The sequence below is a fragment of the Gossypium raimondii genome, chromosome 8 (assembly GCF_025698545.1).
Source record: "Gossypium raimondii isolate GPD5lz chromosome 8, ASM2569854v1, whole genome shotgun sequence".
Classification (NCBI taxonomy): Eukaryota; Viridiplantae; Streptophyta; class Magnoliopsida; order Malvales; family Malvaceae; genus Gossypium; species Gossypium raimondii.
The window spans coordinates 60,514,286-60,533,063 of NC_068572.1; the positions used below are offsets into that span (position 1 = coordinate 60,514,286).

General features: G+C 33.7%; 3 protein-coding genes across 9 annotated transcripts; 1 reads left to right on the forward strand and 2 right to left on the reverse strand.

The window, feature by feature from the left end:
- Positions 1-65: 65 nt before the first annotated feature.
- LOC105792746 (rhomboid-like protein 14, mitochondrial) lies at positions 66-2,114 on the reverse strand. The gene is made up of 3 exons (XM_052634171.1): positions 2,042-2,114; positions 1,716-1,950; positions 66-942 (listed from the first exon to the last, which is right to left on the reverse strand). The coding sequence occupies exons 2-3, from the start codon at positions 1,932-1,934 to the stop codon at positions 163-165; spliced, it is 999 nt and encodes a 332-aa protein (XP_052490131.1). The 5' UTR covers positions 1,935-1,950; positions 2,042-2,114; the 3' UTR covers positions 66-162.
- Positions 2,115-3,525: 1,411 nt separating this feature from the next.
- On the forward strand, positions 3,526-8,928 carry LOC105792747 (uncharacterized). 5 transcript variants are annotated; one of them, XM_052634359.1, is made up of 6 exons: positions 3,526-4,001; positions 4,044-4,204; positions 4,299-4,369; positions 5,182-5,263; positions 7,370-7,431; positions 7,793-8,928. In XM_052634359.1, the coding sequence occupies exons 1-5, from the start codon at positions 3,599-3,601 to the stop codon at positions 7,388-7,390; spliced, it is 738 nt and encodes a 245-aa protein (XP_052490319.1). In that variant the 5' UTR covers positions 3,526-3,598; the 3' UTR covers positions 7,391-7,431; positions 7,793-8,928. The 5 variants fall into 5 exon arrangements, 4 of the variants coding, with proteins under 4 accessions (XP_052490319.1, XP_012476954.1, XP_012476953.1 ...); XM_012621500.2 differs by having other exon boundaries at positions 7,825-8,928; XM_012621499.2 differs by having other exon boundaries at positions 8,668-8,928.
- LOC105792745 (CLP protease regulatory subunit CLPX1, mitochondrial) lies at positions 8,391-17,802 on the reverse strand. Of its 3 annotated transcripts, none has more exons than XM_052634357.1 (15): positions 16,859-17,798; positions 16,717-16,778; positions 16,491-16,588; positions 16,315-16,394; positions 15,896-15,946; positions 14,884-14,967; positions 14,677-14,754; positions 13,748-13,804; positions 12,143-12,213; positions 11,950-12,049; positions 11,684-11,788; positions 10,208-10,270; positions 9,789-9,911; positions 9,369-9,527; positions 8,391-8,765 (listed from the first exon to the last, which is right to left on the reverse strand). In XM_052634357.1, the coding sequence occupies exons 1-15, from the start codon at positions 17,660-17,662 to the stop codon at positions 8,694-8,696; spliced, it is 2,007 nt and encodes a 668-aa protein (XP_052490317.1). In that variant the 5' UTR covers positions 17,663-17,798; the 3' UTR covers positions 8,391-8,693. The 3 variants fall into 3 exon arrangements, with proteins under 3 accessions (XP_052490317.1, XP_012476950.2, XP_052490318.1); XM_012621496.2 differs by having other exon boundaries at positions 14,893-14,967; positions 16,859-17,797; XM_052634358.1 differs by lacking the exons at positions 8,391-8,765; positions 9,369-9,527; positions 9,789-9,911 and adding an exon at positions 9,918-10,122 and having other exon boundaries at positions 16,859-17,802.
- Between the last annotated feature and the right edge of the window lie 976 nt (positions 17,803-18,778).

The following is an 18,778-nucleotide window of genomic DNA, read 5'->3' on the forward strand; positions in this document are numbered from 1 at the left end:
ATGAATAAAATATAATTCACCGTGGCAGACTGAACATGAATATGCATGGAGGGAAACAAATCAAATTGCTAAAACTTTGTGCAATTGTAATGCAATCTTCTGTTTCTGTAATACAAAGCCTTTCATCTACATATATCAAACTAAATTTTGGACCATCAAGTGTTAACCAAATCTCTCAACTCTTCGACGCCGTAATTCTTCCAAAGAAAGATCACGAGAACGGGGAGATACTTGCCGCAAGAACCCACCGCTCTCACTCCTTCGACTTGTTCCACACATCTCACAATTACTTAACCAATCAGAGTTATCATATGTACAAGCTTGGCATCTCCATGTACCAGATAAGCTTCTTCTCTCACCTCCACCAACAGTTCCCCGGCCTAAGATTCTTCGTCCCCTTAACCGGAATGAGCTCCTTATAAATCTCACAGGCCACCTTAACAGACCGGTGAGCTCTCTGATTATTGTAGTCAATGGGTTCGGACCAGAATACGAACCCTTCAATTTCAAATAGAGAATCCCAGCAAATATACCACTGAGGTGACCAAGAAACGAGACACGAGGGACAAACATTTGGATAAGAATCAATTCAGCCCATGCCGCATAACGAGCTGGTACGATAAGTCCATGCACATTAGTGAAGTTTTCTGAATGAGAGTTGAGGACAACTTTCATGGCAAACAGGAGACCCGAAAATCCAACGGCGTATTCAGAGTAATAAGGTCTCCCGTAATCAAAGAAGACGAGTAGGGATTTGGCTAATAGCAGCGTGATACCTTGTGACAAACCAAGCAGCGCAACAACCATAGACGCAAACTCGGTGCTCCCCATTGAAGTTTCCAATTGGATCCCCTTCCATAAGAGGGACATCATATTGTAGACCAGGTGAGATTCATCGACATGGTAGAATACCGACAGGAAGAAGCGTTTCATATCTTTGTTCTGCATATTAAAAACATGAAAACAGATTACTTGCTAAGAAATCGGGTTACTTTGGAATATTCAAGTGCCTAAGATACCTAAATTCGCAAAACTATGGATTTCGAAGCTAAAGCGAGGCATCACTTTGAACAATAGGTAAAACACAAGAAAAAAGAAAGGATACTTATGAAGTAGATTCAAACCATTCTATGCCAAGAGATTAATTATAAATCTGAAACCATTTTTAAAAGGAACAACGCTCACTGACAATCAAAGAACCCTCTCAATGGCTATGCTTTCAAAGGGTTTCTTCTATTATTTTTTTTTCTTTTCTTACCATTTTCAGGATTGACCTTCAGTGAACTCTCTCAATGTCTACAAAGATGATGGATTTTATTGTCAAAATCATTTGATTTGCATTAATGCCTTAACTTCTTTTTCCTTTTCAAATAATTCGATCTAGTTGATAGTATATCAATGTTGCAGCACACAATTTCGCAAGGAAGAAAACTAATTTACTGAGCATCGATATACTTGAAAATTGATCATAATTCGTAAATTAGGTAAACAATTTCCTATAATTTTCAGATTTTTCATATTTCTGATTGATCAATCCACGGTTTCTCTCAACGATTTCCTAAATCTTTATATGTTTCTCCAAATTCATAATCTTTCTTACTTGATTATTGATTTTTCCTTAGGCGTTAAGAAATCATGCACTGTAATGCCTAATTGATAGGATGAAATAAACAATAATTAAGAACAGAAACGCAAAAGAAAAAGAGTAAGGGTACCTTGAGAATAAGATGAGGATTGAACCAAACCTCATCAACAAAAGGGAGGAGAGAATCTAGGAACGAAGGCCTGAGATAAATCAGAGTGTTGGCGGCGAGAAGACCGGCGGTGACCGGCGGCTTCCATGGCAGCCTGTAATATTCGTTGACGGCGTGAAGAGCCAACAACGGCAGCATTCCACGAGACACCGCCCCTCTCCTCCATCTTCCGCTGTCCATCGGCTATGGTTTTTGTCTGCAATTTTCACTTTGTGAATCAACAAAAAAAAAATCAATGAAAGATTAAAAGAAAGAGAAGCTTTCTTGCTATATATGCTTAGCCTTGCCTTTTCCAGACTCTTCCCTCAGTTTCCATTTGTAAATTTTTCTCTTTAGTTTTATTTAATTTTAGAGTAAATCATGTGACTTAATTTTAAAAAATTATAATATAGTCATTAAATTATTGGGTAAACTACACTCATGGTCACTTTTGTTTACCTTAGGTTACGTTTTAGTCACTTATGTTTGAAATGTTACGTTTTAGTCATTTACGTTATCATGTTGTAACATTTTAGTCACTGAGCCATTAATCGTCATTAATGGTGTAACGGTAAGCTGACGTGGCATGTTAAATCATCATTTTAAACAAAATTTTAGGTTAAATTATATAATTGATCCCCATATTTTTTTCGTTTTAAGTAATTTAATTTTTTTTCTTTTATGTTCTTTAAACTTTCCTCTTTTTTTTCCATTCTCTTTTGTTTCTCCCTCTGTTTTCGTACCTTTCCCATTTCTTTTAACATATTAGGAAGTCGAATTGGCAATGAACAAAAAAGTAGAAAGTCGACTGTCATCATTTGCCTATAACCAAAACCCATAAACCCATACCATGCTTCTTTTTTCACTACCAATTCGACTTCCTGGTATGTTAAAAGAAATAAAGAAGGTAGAAAAATAGAGGGATAAGTAGAAGAGAATGAAAAAAAAAAGAAAGAAAGTTAAAAGAACATAAAAGAATTAAATTGCTCAAAACGAAAAATTATGAGGACCAATTGTATAATTTAACCTAAAGTTTTTGTTTGAAATGATGATTTAACGTGCCACGCCAGCTTACCATTAGACCGTTAACGACAATTAACGGCTCAGTGACTAAAATGTTACAACACGATAACGTAAGTGACTAAAATGTAACATTTCAAACATAAGTGACTGAAATGTAACCTAAGGTAAACAAAAGTAACTATGGGTGTAGTTTATCCTAAATTATTTAAAATTTTTTATTTAAATAATTAAATTATTCAAATATTTTTATTCAAGTCTTGATTTGATTATTTCTGATTTTTCATTTACCATGCTTTATATTAATTTGATTCTTTTTCGATTCTTGTAATATGTTCTGTAAGAGTAAAACTTTCAAAAAAAAAAAAAAATCAATCCTTTGTACCCAAAGATCAGACCATCATTGATAGTCTTTAATTCCTTTGTTACCGGTACAAAAGATGAGACCTTGTCTTGGATCCCATTAGTTTAGTTCCACACTAACAATCTTCTATCTTCAATAAGATGCCTTTATGACACCTTTTTTTATCGGATATTATATATATTTTTAATTAAAATAAAAAGCAATTGATAATTTAGATTTCAAATTAATTTAAAAAAATTTAAGTACATAAATATGAAAAAGGGTATAATATGAGGGCTAATTTTGAAATAAGCCTTTTATCGACTATGATTTTAAACAGGGCCACATAAAACGCTGCGTTTTTTATTTCTTATTCGAATTTCAAATTAGATAAAGGTGTAAGGGCATATTTTAATAAATTCCAAATATCCTTTTTGCCTTCTAGAAGTTTCAAATGCCACAACGAATACCACGGAAAAAGCTTTGTTTGGGGTGAAAGGAAATGGCAACGGCGGCAATGGGTGGTGGATTTATGAACCAAATTATGAGAAGTAACACCGTTTCCTTGGTGGGTAAGGCTGCGGCACCGCCATGGCCATCAAGCTATTTTTTGGTATCCCTAAAGAGAAAAGGAATAGGATTTCAACTCTACTGCTGCAGTAACATCAATAACAACAACAGTAATACTTACTTAACATTAAAAGACGAAGAGCTTATGCGACAGTGCGAATTGAACACCTTCAAAGCCTCGGGGCCCGGCGGTCAGCACCGTAATAAGCGAGAGTCTGCCGTTCGTCTCAAGCACCTTCCGACCGGTATCATTGCTCAGGCCGTTGAAGACCGTTCCCAACACATGAATCGTGCTTCTGCCTTAGCTCGTCTTCGTACTCTCATTGCTCTCAAAGGTACCTTTTCTTATTACATTCTTCAATGCTAATTGCTATTAGCTAATTGCTGTTTGATTGATATGAATGAAGTTAGAAATCCGGTCTCCCTTGAATCGTATTCACCGCCTCCCGAGCTTCTTCAAATTCTTCCCCGAAACTCAACGCTCAGGAGATCTGATTCTGGTCCCCAAATTGGGCCTAACAATCCCAAGTTTATATTGGTATATATATGTGTGTGTTTTCCCCATTTAAATTTAGTTAATTTCAGCATTACATACTGATGAGTTGTGGTTCATTTTAACCCCCTTTTCACAGGGTATGCAGGCTCTGCTTGATCTAATCTTTGCAGTTGATGGGTCTATATCTGATGCTGCAAAGCTTCTGGGGTGCGTTATATTAACCTCTGGTACTTCTATTGCCTTCCTTCTGCCTAGACTTAACAATTGGATGGGTTGGGTTGGGTTGGTTTTTCAGTAGTTCAATTCGGTTATTATATTTCTGGATCAATTTAGGTTTGTGTTCTTTTTGGTTTTGATCATTAGGGTTTTTCGGGTTGAATCATCTTTGGGTTCATATCATTTCGGATCCTTTTGTGTTTGGAACATCTTGGATTCGAATTCTTTTCAGGTTTGGTTGAGCCAGTTTGGGTTATTGCCATTTGATTACCAGGTCCATTTGTTTTTTGAAATTTCTGGATCAGTTTAGGCTAGGCTCATTTTTTGTTTTAATCATTAGGGTTTTTCAGGTTGGATAATCTTGGATTCATATAATTTTGGATCATTTTATGTTTGGAACATTTGGAATTAGAATTATTTTCGGGTTCGGTTGAGCCAGTTTGGGTTATTCCCTTTTCATGTTCGGATTAGATTGGATCCAGTTTGAACTTTTGGGTTTGGTTCAAATTTCTGGCCAATCTAGTTGACTCATCTTTTTTACCTATGTTCTATACTGATAATTCAAGAATGACTCAAAATCTATCTCCTCTTTTTTGCCATTATAGACTGCTGGTTACATAATGAATAGCTATAGTTATGGAGGGAAACTGGCAGGAAATGTCAGTAAAGGAAAACATTTGTATCATTCTAAATTTTCTATCGATATTCAATTGTGAGCTTTGAATTGTATTTTGCTGTGTTGCTTGATACATGTTAGTTTGCTTACACATCATGTTTACAGTTGTATTTGTCTAATCTTGCAGGATGAGTACAGGGGCACTTTCGCGGTTAATACTATCGGATGATTCTCTTTGGAAGGCAGTAAACGAGTTGAGGGCTTCCAAGGTAGAACACTTAACCATGATATAAGCTAAGATTTTAGCTTGTTTCACTCTCCTAACTTAAAAAAAGGGGACACATTTACTTGGTTATCATTTTTGCTCCATTCCAATTTTTCCCCAATTCGTTTTGTTATCAACAGATTATCTTGTTTCATAGTGCATCTTACTACATTCTCACTTTTTAAACATTACCTTTTGATTGGTTTAAAGTACTTGGGAGGTCCTTGTATTTTAGAGGCTGGATCAAATTAGTCCCGCTATTATTAAATGGACCAATTTAGTCCCTATACTATTTAAAAAGAATGAAATAAGTCCAAATTGTAATAGAGTTAACATTTACTGTATAAAAATGTCTTGAAAATTATTTTCTTCAATTGTAGTTCAATTCCAAACAAAAGATTTCATTGAAAATGTTGACTCTGTTAACAATAAATGATATTTTTTAAACAATAAATGTAACTTTATTCCAATTTGGCCTTATTTGAGTCATTTTAACAGTATAAAGACTAAATTGATCCATTTAATAATAGAGGTACTAATTTGATCGGATTCCTATAATAGAGGGACCTTTTAGGTACATTCACCTTTTTGATTGTCTATTAGGAAAAGGCAAAACACACCTCTGAACATTGAGGTTTCCATTTTCCTTATCAAATCCAGAGTCATATGCATGTGTTACCAGAGTTGTTTATAATGTTGCTATAGGGCACTCAAAATTAAATCTATAATTAAATAAAAGAATTTTGAAAATGACATGCATAGCAAGGGAAAACATCATGAAGCTATAATAATCTATATTTTTGTTTAGGTTAAAATATGTCATAAGTCTCTGTACTCTTTGAAAAATTGGAATTTAGTCCCTGAAAAATTGGAATTTAGTCCCTGTGCTTTTATTTTCCTCTACTTTTCATCAGGTCCAACTGTTAACATTGGTATTTCTTTGGGGGGTTAAATTCAGGTTCATTACAAATGTCATTTTTTTTAAAAATTTAATAATGTTGATAGTTGGACTTGAATTTTGAAATCTATAGAGGGACTAGATTCCTAGAAATAAAAGTACAAAGACTAATGGCTAGTTCTTTATTGCTTTTGAAAAGTGCTTTTGAAAAATGCTGTAGAAAAGTGCTTTTGAGAAGTACTTTTGAAAAGTTTGGTTTAAAATTTGAGTGTTTAGCATTCAAAAGTGCTTTTGAGAAATAAAATGTCTATTTTAGACATGTTATTATCAAGTAATAAATATGCATTTAAATAATATTTTAATTAGTTAATATTATTATATTTTAGTAAGAATATAAAAATTATTATAACTTGTTGTTAATATTTTAATATATGAAATATAAATTTTAAATATTTTAAGCAATAAATATTAATTATTTATAAATTTTAATTAGAATATATAAACTATATTTTAAATATTTAAATATAACCATTAAATATTTGTAATTAGTATTTTAAAAATATTTTTTATTTTTAATTAATGATTTTAACACAATTGTAATTAAGCACCAAGAAAAAAAAATACTATGTTATTGGAGGGGTGAAAAAGTAATTAAGCACCAAAAGTGCTTTTGGGAGAGGAAAAGTTAAAATTTTTAACTTTTCCTTTTCAGCTCTTTTTCAGAAGTGCTTTTGAAAAGCACCTCTGAAAAGTTAAAAATTTTAGCCAAAAGCAGCTTGTTCTTCACAGCTTTTCTTTCAAAAGTGCTTTTGTTTTTTTTAAGCAATGAAGAGCTGGCTCTAAATTTCAAATTTTCAGAGAGTTAGAAGACTTGTGGCATATTTTAACCTTTTGTTTAATATGCTATAATAATTATCATGAAGTTACTCTAAAATTAGGAGTGTGATGGTAATATTGCATGAGTTGAAAAGATTAATGGTAAATCTAGAACCACACACACAATTACTGTAGTAAATTTGAACACCATCTCTTTATTTTAACATGATCTTGATGGTAAATTTTCTTGATTTGGTTGAGAGTGTCACATATGTAGGCTCATTTGGTAAACAAAGAATTTATGTCAATGAATTTCAACCTTCTTATTAACATCTTAGTTTTTTTGTAGCTATAAATTAGAAAAGGAACTATTCTAATTGTGTTGGAACTCCATAGGGTATGAAGCCATTGAAGTAGCACTATCATATGTGGATGCTAATTATCCCTCTGCATATCAGGTACACCCTTTTTAATGAATGATGCAAGAGGCATACTTTTGTTGCTACTAAAGATCTACATTTAACTCATTGTTGAAAGGGTTTTACTTGAATACCACCTCGGCCCGAACTGGGTTAGTCTTAAGCTGAAACAAGTAAGGACTTCTGTGGTTATACCCAAAAAATTCTACTTTTAACTATTGGATATAACCAAAAAGTGAAATGAATAATTTTTCAAATGGTTGGTTATTTTTTCGTTTTAAAATGTTTATTTGGTTTTCATTTATTGAGGAGCATTCTTTAGTATACAAATTGCAAACTCTTGAATTAAAAGATTATAGTGGCATATGGGGGTTTTCATTTTTTGCTTGTGGATATGTAGTTGTTTTCATGGTGTGGTTACCATTGTTGCAGCCTTGCAAGTAGCACAAGTGAGGGTCTCAACAATGTACTAGTGCTAAGTGCTAACGCATGTATCATGATCATGATTTTATTTTATTTTTGCTTAAATCTTCCATACTTTACTAAATGATAGATTATGGTACATCCACATTGTAATGAGTTTTCAGCATTTTTACAACTGAATTGGTATCCAGTTAATTTATGCTTATATTATTTCATTTTAGGAAATTAAAATGTTTCAATCAAAATATATAATTATGTTATACAAATCCTAAATTCTGGATTGAAAATACAGTTTTCAATTATTCAAATTTGAATTGGTAGTCGATCGAATGTTTCATTTTTAATTATCCAAATTTGAATCTACAAAATTATCTAAAATTTAATTCCGAAATAAATTATCTATCGAATATTTGAATTTGCAAAAACTAATTTCCTTATTTTAATATTTTTGGGATATTTAAATTCGCAAAATCCTAATTTAAATCATAAAACTAAAATAATCCGTAGATTTGAAAATCCACATAAGTTATCCGACCTGAATAAGCAATACGGATAATAGATATTTTAAGTGTCTGTTTACACCAAATGATATACCACGGTTTCTCCATGTTATTCAATGAATGAAGATGTTACAATATATTACAACGTAAAACTTGAATAGACCAAAAATTTTACATAAGTTGCTGCTTGTTTCTCTAAGATGCTACATTTTGATTTTTCCCTTTTCCTTTCTCTTGTATCTTCTCTATTCAACTATGGCAGCAAAATTTTATGTTGTTATACAAGGTAAATGGACCTATGAATGAATGTTACTTGTACAAATAACAATTATTTTTTTTTACCACATTACAGCAGCAGCAGCTTTGGTGGGAAAAATGCTACAAGCTCACGGCTCTCGTTGAAACCTCCGATTCAGCTTCTGGCGACTGTCCTACCGATGAAAGGTTTTCCTAAAATACAAGCACAAGCACAATCATGTTTACCAAATTATGTTGTAATGAATGTATAAACTGATCCATAAGAGACTTGATGAGTAAGTAAATACAGCAAATTGTGTCAGGACTTCCTATATGAAATTATTTTTGTCCAATTGGGCAAGGATGCTTTTTCCCACATCAGATAGTCTAACCATAAGGGCATCTAAGAATTTTTTTTCTTTTTTCTGGGAGGTTGGGGGGGGGGGGTTCTAAGACCTTCGGCATCCTGTAACTATCTTGAAATCAAGCTAAGTTGCATCCCAAATAGGGAGTAAGCTCTCCCCACACCTATTTTCTCTATTCAGAAGACTCAAAAACGAGATCTTGCTGAAGGAATGCTTCTAACCATTTGGCCCTATAGGCATTAAGTCAATCTCATTACATTATCAATGAATAGGTTCAGTATCCAGTAACCACATTGTACTCGAACAATCTCAAAATCAAGCTAATTCAGACCCCAAATATTATCATATTATCAATGAATAGGTGGTGTGGGCTGCCCAGCATAATGATATATGATTGAAACAGGTAGATAATATGCACAAAGTAAAAAATAAGGGAGACGCTAAAACTTACAATAGAATCCTTCAACATGGTTTTGGCAAAGTAATGCTTCAAAGCACCATCTCCACGAAGAATCTTCCCTCCACATCCAGGGTTATCTGTTGAACCCACTGATTCCTCGTCAACTACAACAGCATCTACTTTATTGTGTCCCGTCTTTACATCTGGAATCTGAAACATACAAATGTCAAACGATTCATATCATGAAATTTCTAATTTCATAAGTACATGAATCTATGTACTATGACTATTTTTGTTGAAGTATCTATGTTTGACATATGAATGTGGGAGACACGACCGTCAAAGATTCTTCAAATATGTAAAAACATAAAAATATAACAATGCCTGTGTCAGATGCAGCATATCTGTATCTGATAGACACACTCAAACCCAAATAACATAATTTATTCAAAACTTAGGGCCCTCAAATACCTCATACATAGGTTCAGTGAGAATGCTTTCCAGTATAGCTCTCAAACCCCTTGCACCTGTGTTCTTAGCCATTGCCTTCTTAGCAATCAATCTCAATGCTTTTGGCGTAAAATGTAGCTTCACCTGAAATCAGATCAGTAATGATGTGAAAGAATGAGATCTGATTCAAATTAATGCAATATTTGTCAAATTGCTATGTTACTCGGACTCAGGTGTGAGTGTTGGATACAGGTAAGTATCCGGCATGGGTATGGTCAGATTTTTCTTAAGTTTTTCCATGTTTGGAGGATCTGTAGAGATCATATCCTCCTTTCCATGTCTCGGGTACAGGTACCTTAAGAAAAATGAAGAACCCGAGCAACATAGTCAAAAAAAGAGTGTAAGAACAGAGAGAACTTGAACAGGCAGAGACAACTTACATTGTTCATGCTAAATAACTTCTTGAATTGCTTTCCAAGAGCATTTTTTGGTTCTGTAAGCACCTGTATCACGAATTCTTCTCAACAAATAGTAATATAAAAGGAGTAATTTATTAATGAGTTGCCTAATGATGATCCTATTGATCTTCCCAATTCTAGAGTCCAAATTTGTGGCTATCTATGAAGCATGGAGTTCAAATAACCTGTGTATTAGTGGTGTCCTTGTCCATGTATATCAGATACAATCAAATGAAACAGAAAAAATTAAAGGGTTCAGACACTTGTGGGACATGGTGATCAGCACTTCGAAATTCAAAACAAAATAAAGAAAAAGAAAGGATAAATCTTTGTTATTTGGACTCGGATATGAGTGTTGGATACGAGTAAGTGTCCTACATGGTGATCAGATTTTTTGAAGTTCTTTCATGTATTTGGAGGATCCTTGAAGGTCATATCCTCATATCCATGTATTATGAATTATCACCCTATATATTGTTGCTGGAGTCTTTAAACTCTTTGGGTTTTAATTGTCACATGATGACTTCTTTTGGGTACTAACTTACAAGTTAAATTAGAAGGAAGGGGATTACAACAACATGGTTTGAACACCAGTCATTGGGATGCCACCAAGAGACTTTAACCACTACTCCTTTATGCTAAAGTGTTGTTAGTGTAAAGTTTTTTTTTGGGTACCATTGCAAGTTTACAAATTGGAGGAGGGGATGTAATAGCTAGGACTTGAACCCTGAACCTTGAGATACCAACATAGAGCTTTAATCACTTGCTCCTTCGAGTCGTTGGCGTTAATGTAAAGTTAAAAAGATCATATTAGTATTTTCCTGGATATTATAAATATATATATATATATACTTTTTTCTGAAACGAAAACTTCTTTGACTTATATTATAATAATTTTATTAGTACCTAATATAAAAATATATGAGATGAATATTCTTAAAGATATAGTTTTTATTAGAAAATAATTGGTTTAATGAATTTATCTTTTATAAATTGAACAAAACCCAACTTACTAAATTTGTCTATACATAAACATTCAACTTAATACCTCCACAAAAAGGGCAAAACTATGATGTATCTAATTATCTCAACTAATTGGTCACACTTTTTCTTTTCTGCAAATTTTGACTCATATTTGCACTATATTCTATCAATATATAGTTAGAAATAATTTATATGACTTATATAGAAATAAAATGATGTCAAATATTTAAGTTAACCCTTTTAAAAATAAACTTAGTATTTAATATCAACAGTCCCTTATCTAATACATTGCATTTTACCATTTTAATCATCTTTCCATCAACAGTTAAGAAAGAAGTGAACAATAATTTTAATGCTTAGAGATAGCAAAATGATCTGTACCATGTACCGGAAAGGATTAACCTGAGTAACAAGAAACCGTGCACACACACCAGCACGTGTAGACCAAGGTAAGAAGGTGATATGAAATGTTACCTGCACAAGTTGCTCCTCAGTTAAAGCTGACAAAGTAACTAGTATTGGAAAGCGTCCTATAAACTCTGGTATAAGGCCATATGCAATAAGATCGGAACTCTCAACCTGAAATGCAAATGTAGCTTAAAGATCTCAGTGGAACTTTATGCAATTGCTGTCCTTTTTAGGGTTAGCTGGGGAGAGAGTTTAGATATATAAATAACGTTACATGTTATTTTTGTTGTCTTGACATTAGAAAGAAACAAGGAAAAAGGTTTTATTCTCACTGATTCAAGCAAAGATGATGTCACAGCAGCATTGGTTACCCACGAGGTCCTCATATTAGCGCGTACAGGTGCTCCAAAACCAATTGAAGAATCTTGCTGTCTGCACCAACGAATAATTAAATCCCCTAAGAAAATGAACAAAATGACATCTGACAGAGAATTTCATTTTGGTAAAGTATTGATAAGGGTTTACCTCTCAGAAATTGTTTTGTCAAGATCAATAAATGCTCCACTACAAATGAAAAGGATGTCTTTCGTATCTATCTGCATATTATTTACATCCCATTTAAGAGTAGTTGCAAAAATTAACTCTTCTAAATGAAGGAGCTAAGCAAGAAGCCTAACATCAATTGGCACCCAGCTTGAATATAAGATCACAAAGAACACAATGCGTAATAAATGTAGAATAAAACCACTTAACACTCCCCTAATGTGTAGCTCAACAAGGGCCTATATGACAGAAGAATTTCCTAGCTCTATCCTTGTTCATAAAGAAGAATTCTTAGAGGTTAAAAATTGTGTGCATACGCATAGGATGCTGAAAGCAAACAGAGGATTCAGTTATTAGGAATTATGAGAGATGAAATTTAGGGAGGATCATAGAGATGTATGATCGAAGAAAAAATGTACAAGTGTGTTAAGTGGAATAGGATTTATCTGATTGGTTTTGACACTGGAGCATAGAAATAAGGATAATTTCATTGAACAAATTTCAATGTTTTGAACTTCTGTAAATTCTCTGCTATTTCATATCTATAATGAACTTTATAGCATGCACAAAGTTAGAAAAAAACAATAACAATATATGATACCCATTTCATTTGTGCATAATTAAATATTTATGTATTTGCAATGATTTTTATTTGATCTTTGTATTGTATGAGCTTCCACTCAAAATACTAACAAGTCATATCATAACTAATGGTTTGAGAAAGGATTTGCAGTAGCAGGTTATATCTTTGGGATTGAAGAGACAAAAGGAGATTCATTGCAACAAGATTTAAATCTCAGTAGATCAATTTTCAATTCGACGTGTTGATCTCCAATAAGCTTCAGATTCTGGAATTAGTTGAGAGTTTTCGAATTCCCAATATAACAGGAAACTTGAAGTGCTGATATTCAATAGCAGACGAATGTCGCAAAGATTTCCTTAATACAACAAAGATCTCTTCTAGTAGTATAATACTTGGCCATCTCATTTTAATATTATATTTGGATGTTTTATAAGTTGATTGGTAAAACATTCAAGTGATGTGACATGTCTTAAGATCATATGGTGTATGATAGTTGAAAGCTACAAAAAGTACACATAGGGAGATTCATTGAAGAAAGAAAAAGCATCTTTTCTTTATAACAGTTCATTCAGGCTTGCGGAGGAGGTAATTTAGAGCTCTTACCACTTACAAAGGCTCAAATTATTGCAATCATCTCAAGGAATTTCCAACAATAGGCAAGACAAAAATATTTCCAGTTGCACTATGGTTCTAGTTCTCCTTTATGCCAAGGGAAAGAATACTTTATCAAGCTTACCATATGCATTGACTACTTAAAATAATTCTATATAATTTTTTTTAGGAATTAAAGTCAAATGCATTATCAAGGAACCATCCTAAATGAAAAAATAAAACCGTAAAAGAAATTTATGCCATTAAATTTTGAACCAGTTTGTCCCATATATCAGAGAAAATATAATATTGTTGCTGAACTGAAAAAGCATACAATGGGCTGCAGATACACAACATAAACATGCTCATGATAAAGGTACATTTGTGAATGACATGATAAATCAAAAGAATACCTGTATATTGTCACTCCGAGGATGCTTCCTTGCTCCCTTCTCTGGAACATTTACAATCTGCCAAAGAAATATTTATCAACTTTGAGGCAGCTAGAGAGGATGCTACTGAAAACCTCAAATTAAGTCTAATGCAAAATTAGGTAGGATGAAAAGAGGCAAAACAACAAATATTTGACCTTTTTTGTAGATTATACTATGTTACATATCCCTATTGTCACTTCCAAATATATACATTTCATTCATAAATTCTTCCACAAGATGAAAGAAAAAAATGAAATGAATTTTTAAGAAAATTTCCCATTTCCTTCCAATTATAGGAAAAAGAATTACAATACCGTTATTGAAAAGATTACTAGTTTATACGGTCAGACTTCAGAGTTCAATATGAATTTAGTCTATAGGATTTGATAATTTGCAATTTCTGATAACCTACATCAGTCTACTAAAGTTTTAAAGCAATACTTGACTTAATTATCCTCTTAGAAACTGACCAATTTTAGCTTCATCTCAAACTATCTCTTCTCAAGATTAAACCTCTTCCAAACATTTACTTCCATAACTAATTCTCTCCTCAGTGCCGTGAAAGCAAACCATTATTCTTCAGCTGATAATCTAGCTCAAACTATTGTTTTTCTGTTATCTTTTAGGGAAAGAATTGCTTCTCTTTCTGCATATTGCTCAGAAATTATAAACATAACCAGTAACCCAGTTGTTCACTCAAACCCTAGATAATTATTAGACTACCTACTAATGAATTAGGAGGAGAAGTTTAGAAACTGAGCAACCACTTAGAACTTTTGTTGGAAGGAAATTTGGCAGGAAGCGAGCAACCACAGCACATTACATATATAAACTAATAATAACATACCAGTCCACAACCAATGAACTTATTTTCAAAACACACACACACACCAACAACAACAACTCACAGTTCCTTCTAACATTTTAAGCAATGCTTGTTGTACACCCTCCCCTGAAACATCTCTGCTAATGTTTAAGCGTTCAGCCTGCAAAAGCAATTCAATGTTTAAGAAAATTTTAGGTCCAAAAGAAATTCAAGATTAAAACACGAACCTGACAATTTGAGCTGCTTTTTTTTAAAAAAAAAGGAAGAAGGGTAAATTAGAGCTGAGTACTTGTATAACCTTCTTAGTTATCTTGTCAACTTCATCAATGTAAACAATTCCTTGTTGAGCAGCTTCTACATTGAACTCAGCCACCTAGATGGACATCAAAAGGAAAATATATATGACTACTGGTATGTGAATAGATAACCTAGCTCTCACTCTTTAACCCCCCACTCTCTCTTCAAGATTGTGCATGAATTTATAGAAAAAGAAAACAACTTGAAAGGATATCATTAACTTGGAACATAACCATCCATCTTATGATATAAAATTAAAGTCTGAAGGACACATCAAGAGAAAAGAACAAGAAAGTAACTCGTCTCATTAAGGGGAATACATGTAACTATCTTTTCTCAACGCTGCAATAAACCCGAACAAAAACACACTTTTATTCTAGAATATGTTCTAACTTTGAGCCAAAAGTTTTAGAAAGCAAGCTATGAGCTTCTCAACAGCCATTGGGTAATTTATTCAATAAAAGTATTTTTCTACGCCCTTATTCTCTCTCTAATCTCTCTGCCTTTATCGTACCACCTTTTCTCCACATATATAGCCTCTCACATCTCTTGAATTCTGGTTAACACCTTTACGTGGTTTCTGGGGTCAAGGATCATTGGAATGATGTTGTTGTACATTTAGAAGAGGTGCAAACTTCTTTGCTTAATTTTCTTTCTCTCCCACATTCTTATTATACAATCTTGAAGGAATGGCATCAATGGTTCTGGTTCACCTTCACATTCTTTAGTTCTAGCATGTTCAATTTTGCTCAAAGGCATTAAGCAACTAGAAAAGTTGTGATGTATAACAACTAGGGGGAAGAGAAGGGGGGGGGGGGGAATCAGCATGTTTGGGTTAGATATGGAGGTACCAAAATCTCATTGATCGGAGAAGAAGCCTCAAACCAGAAGTTTGTCTTCCCCACTCCCTCATCATACTAATTGAGATATTTTGAGTTCTACTAAATGATATGATGGTGGGGATCCACCTATAAGCCCTACAATGCAAAGATCAAAGTTAATACCGTGAGTAGTTTGTACAATATCGATTCAACATCTTCACCAACATAACCAGCCTGCAAAAAGGAAGAATTTCCCTCATTAAATGGGACAGCAAAAACAAAGAAGAATATTTAGTTAAGAAAAGTGGGACCTTTAATTAATCATGAAGGCAAAAAAGGAATTGTAAAAATAACTTCTACGACCTCGGATGTGTTTAGCAAAAGGCAACAGTTATTTTCTATAGTAAGATTTTGTATGTCTAGGAAGATAACAACTCAAGTCATCAGCTAAAATACTTCAACAATTTAGGGGAGAATAAAGTGATGAATATGGGATGGGACCAGCTTCCCTTACATAGCTCAAGGCCAATGGGTTTCACACATTCCAGTCCAAAATATGTATTTTACAAGATTTTCTAGATTAACATGGACAATGGACTTGCCTGTGTCAAAGTTGTTGCATCTGCAATGACAAAAGGAACATTGACGAAGCGAGCCAGAGTTTTTGCCAATAAAGTCTTTCCTGTTGTATGTACGTGTGTAAGTTAAGGAAATCCAGTAAAGGAATTTGAATTTCATAAATCCAACCGGGTACCAAAGAACAGTGAAGAGTGCTTACCAGAGCCAGTTGGTCCGACCAAGAGCACATTGCTTTTCTCTAACTCCACATTTTCGTTGTCCTCAAGTGCTTCTAAGCTTCCTTCTTCTACTCCTGACCTAGCATTCAAATCCGAGACCTAAGTTTTCTAATGACTATGTTCTATATCAGTATACCCAATGGAACACAATTAAGCTGAGATAACAAATATCAGGTTGAAATTTCAGAAATGAACATGGGAACTAACCCTTTCTCCAAGGAGGAATGGTATATTCTTTTATAGTGATTATAAACGGCAACTGACAGCACCTGTAATAATGGATTTACAGCAATAAATGAGGATTTAGGTTTTACTTATCTATTTATTTATAAATTCAAAAATTACGCACCTTTTTTGCCTTCTGCTGCCCAATAACGAACTTGTCAAGGGCTTTACAAATCTCTCTCGGTGTAGGCAAATCCTTTCCCAAATTGGCCCCGCCCAACCATGTGCCATTACCATGAGCATGACCTTCCTTAGGCCCATCAGCTCTCACGAAATTAACTCCGGGAGGAAAGGGCGGTCCAGGCGGAGTTTGCACAGCGAGGCCATTCCCAGCAGGTGGCGTTGGCGGAGAATTCTCGGATCTAAGATTATCCCAAAACGACGTCTTAACACCGTTCCGAGGATAAGGAGGAGGTGGAGGAGGAGGAGGAACAGCTTTCGAATTGGATTTAATCTCCAAGAAAGTTCCCTGAAGAGGATATATCCGATGGGGACGAAAGTGGTAAGCGGTCCTACAAGTAGGACAGAAATTAACGGTGGATTTTCCGTTACTAGAATTACCATCGGAAGAATCTAACGAAGCATCGGGAAGATTGAAATTGAAGAAATTGTGATTAGAACATCGCGGACAATTTATTTCCGCCTTGATCCTACGAGTAAGAGCCGAAGTAGCAGTGCCACTGCTTTTCATTCTAGCTTTACCTCTGCTCTTTGTCCTTCCATTAGAACCAGCAGCAACATCGTTTTTGTTATTATCATCGTAACTGTCACCTCCTCCCCCGCCGCCGCCGCCGTCACCTCCTCCGCCACTGGAGAATCGATGTTGAATTCCACCAATTCCCACGGCAATCCTCCTCCAATGGCCCAAACAATTCAAATGCTCCATCACCACTAGCTTCCTCCATCTCCTCCACATTCCTCCAGACATTTCTTTCTTGTCTTTTGATTTTTTGAGATTTAGATTTAGATTTAGATAACACTCCTCTGTTTCACTGTCTCTCTCTCTCCCCCTATAGAAATGAGCTTCTTTTTTTTTACCTTTTATTTTTATTTTTATTCTTTTCTTTGCTTGAAAGGGAATTTTTTTACTTACATAAATATAAATATAAATATAAATATAAATATAAATATATAATACATATAAAGAAATACGCATTGTTCGGACGGTAGTTTGCGATAGTAAGTGTCTAAAGGAGGTTTCATGGATGTTACTTTTTCACGTGTTCCTATCTTCTTCTTTTTTTAATCTTTGGGGCTTTCAATTATTCAATATTCAAGCTGAACCCATTGAAATCGGATCAGATTAGTTAGTCAGGCTAATTTTAGTATTATTTGAATTGGATCTTTGGAGACCGATTGATTAGAGGTATAAACCAGATTGATTGTAAACCAATTGAACTGAATTAAAAAATTGGTGTGAATGAGTATAGGTGACTTGACCAATTTGACCACAGGTCGAGTTCCAAAAATATAATAAGAATTGACTAATATATCGATCTAGACAAAGGGATTGAATCAACACCCGAGCGAATAATTCAAAATCGATAAAATTTTGAAAACTAGATCAAAATAGACCATTGAACCTATTTATAGAATTTTTTATTATTTATTTATGGTTAAAATATGTTATAAATCTTTATACTCTTCAAAAGTTTGAAATTTAGTCCTCGTGAATTTAGTCTGTCTACTTTTATATTTTCAAAATACAGGTCCAACTGTTAGCCGTGTTAAAATTATTTTGTTAAATTCAGATTTATTTCAACATTTTTTTAGTTACACGACTACTAAGTGAGGTTTTTTTCTATTTCAAAATGTCACACTAACAAATTTAACAAAAAAACTAATTAACAGTGTTAATAGTTGGACTGAATTATAAAATCTAAAAAGTAGAGAGATTAAATTCTGTAAATAAAAGTATAATGAATAAATTATATTTTTTTTGAAGAGTATAATGACTTATGGCATATGTTAACATTTAATTATTGTTGGATTGGTGGTTGAATTAGTTGAACCAAAAACTGGTCTGACCGATTCAACCACTAAT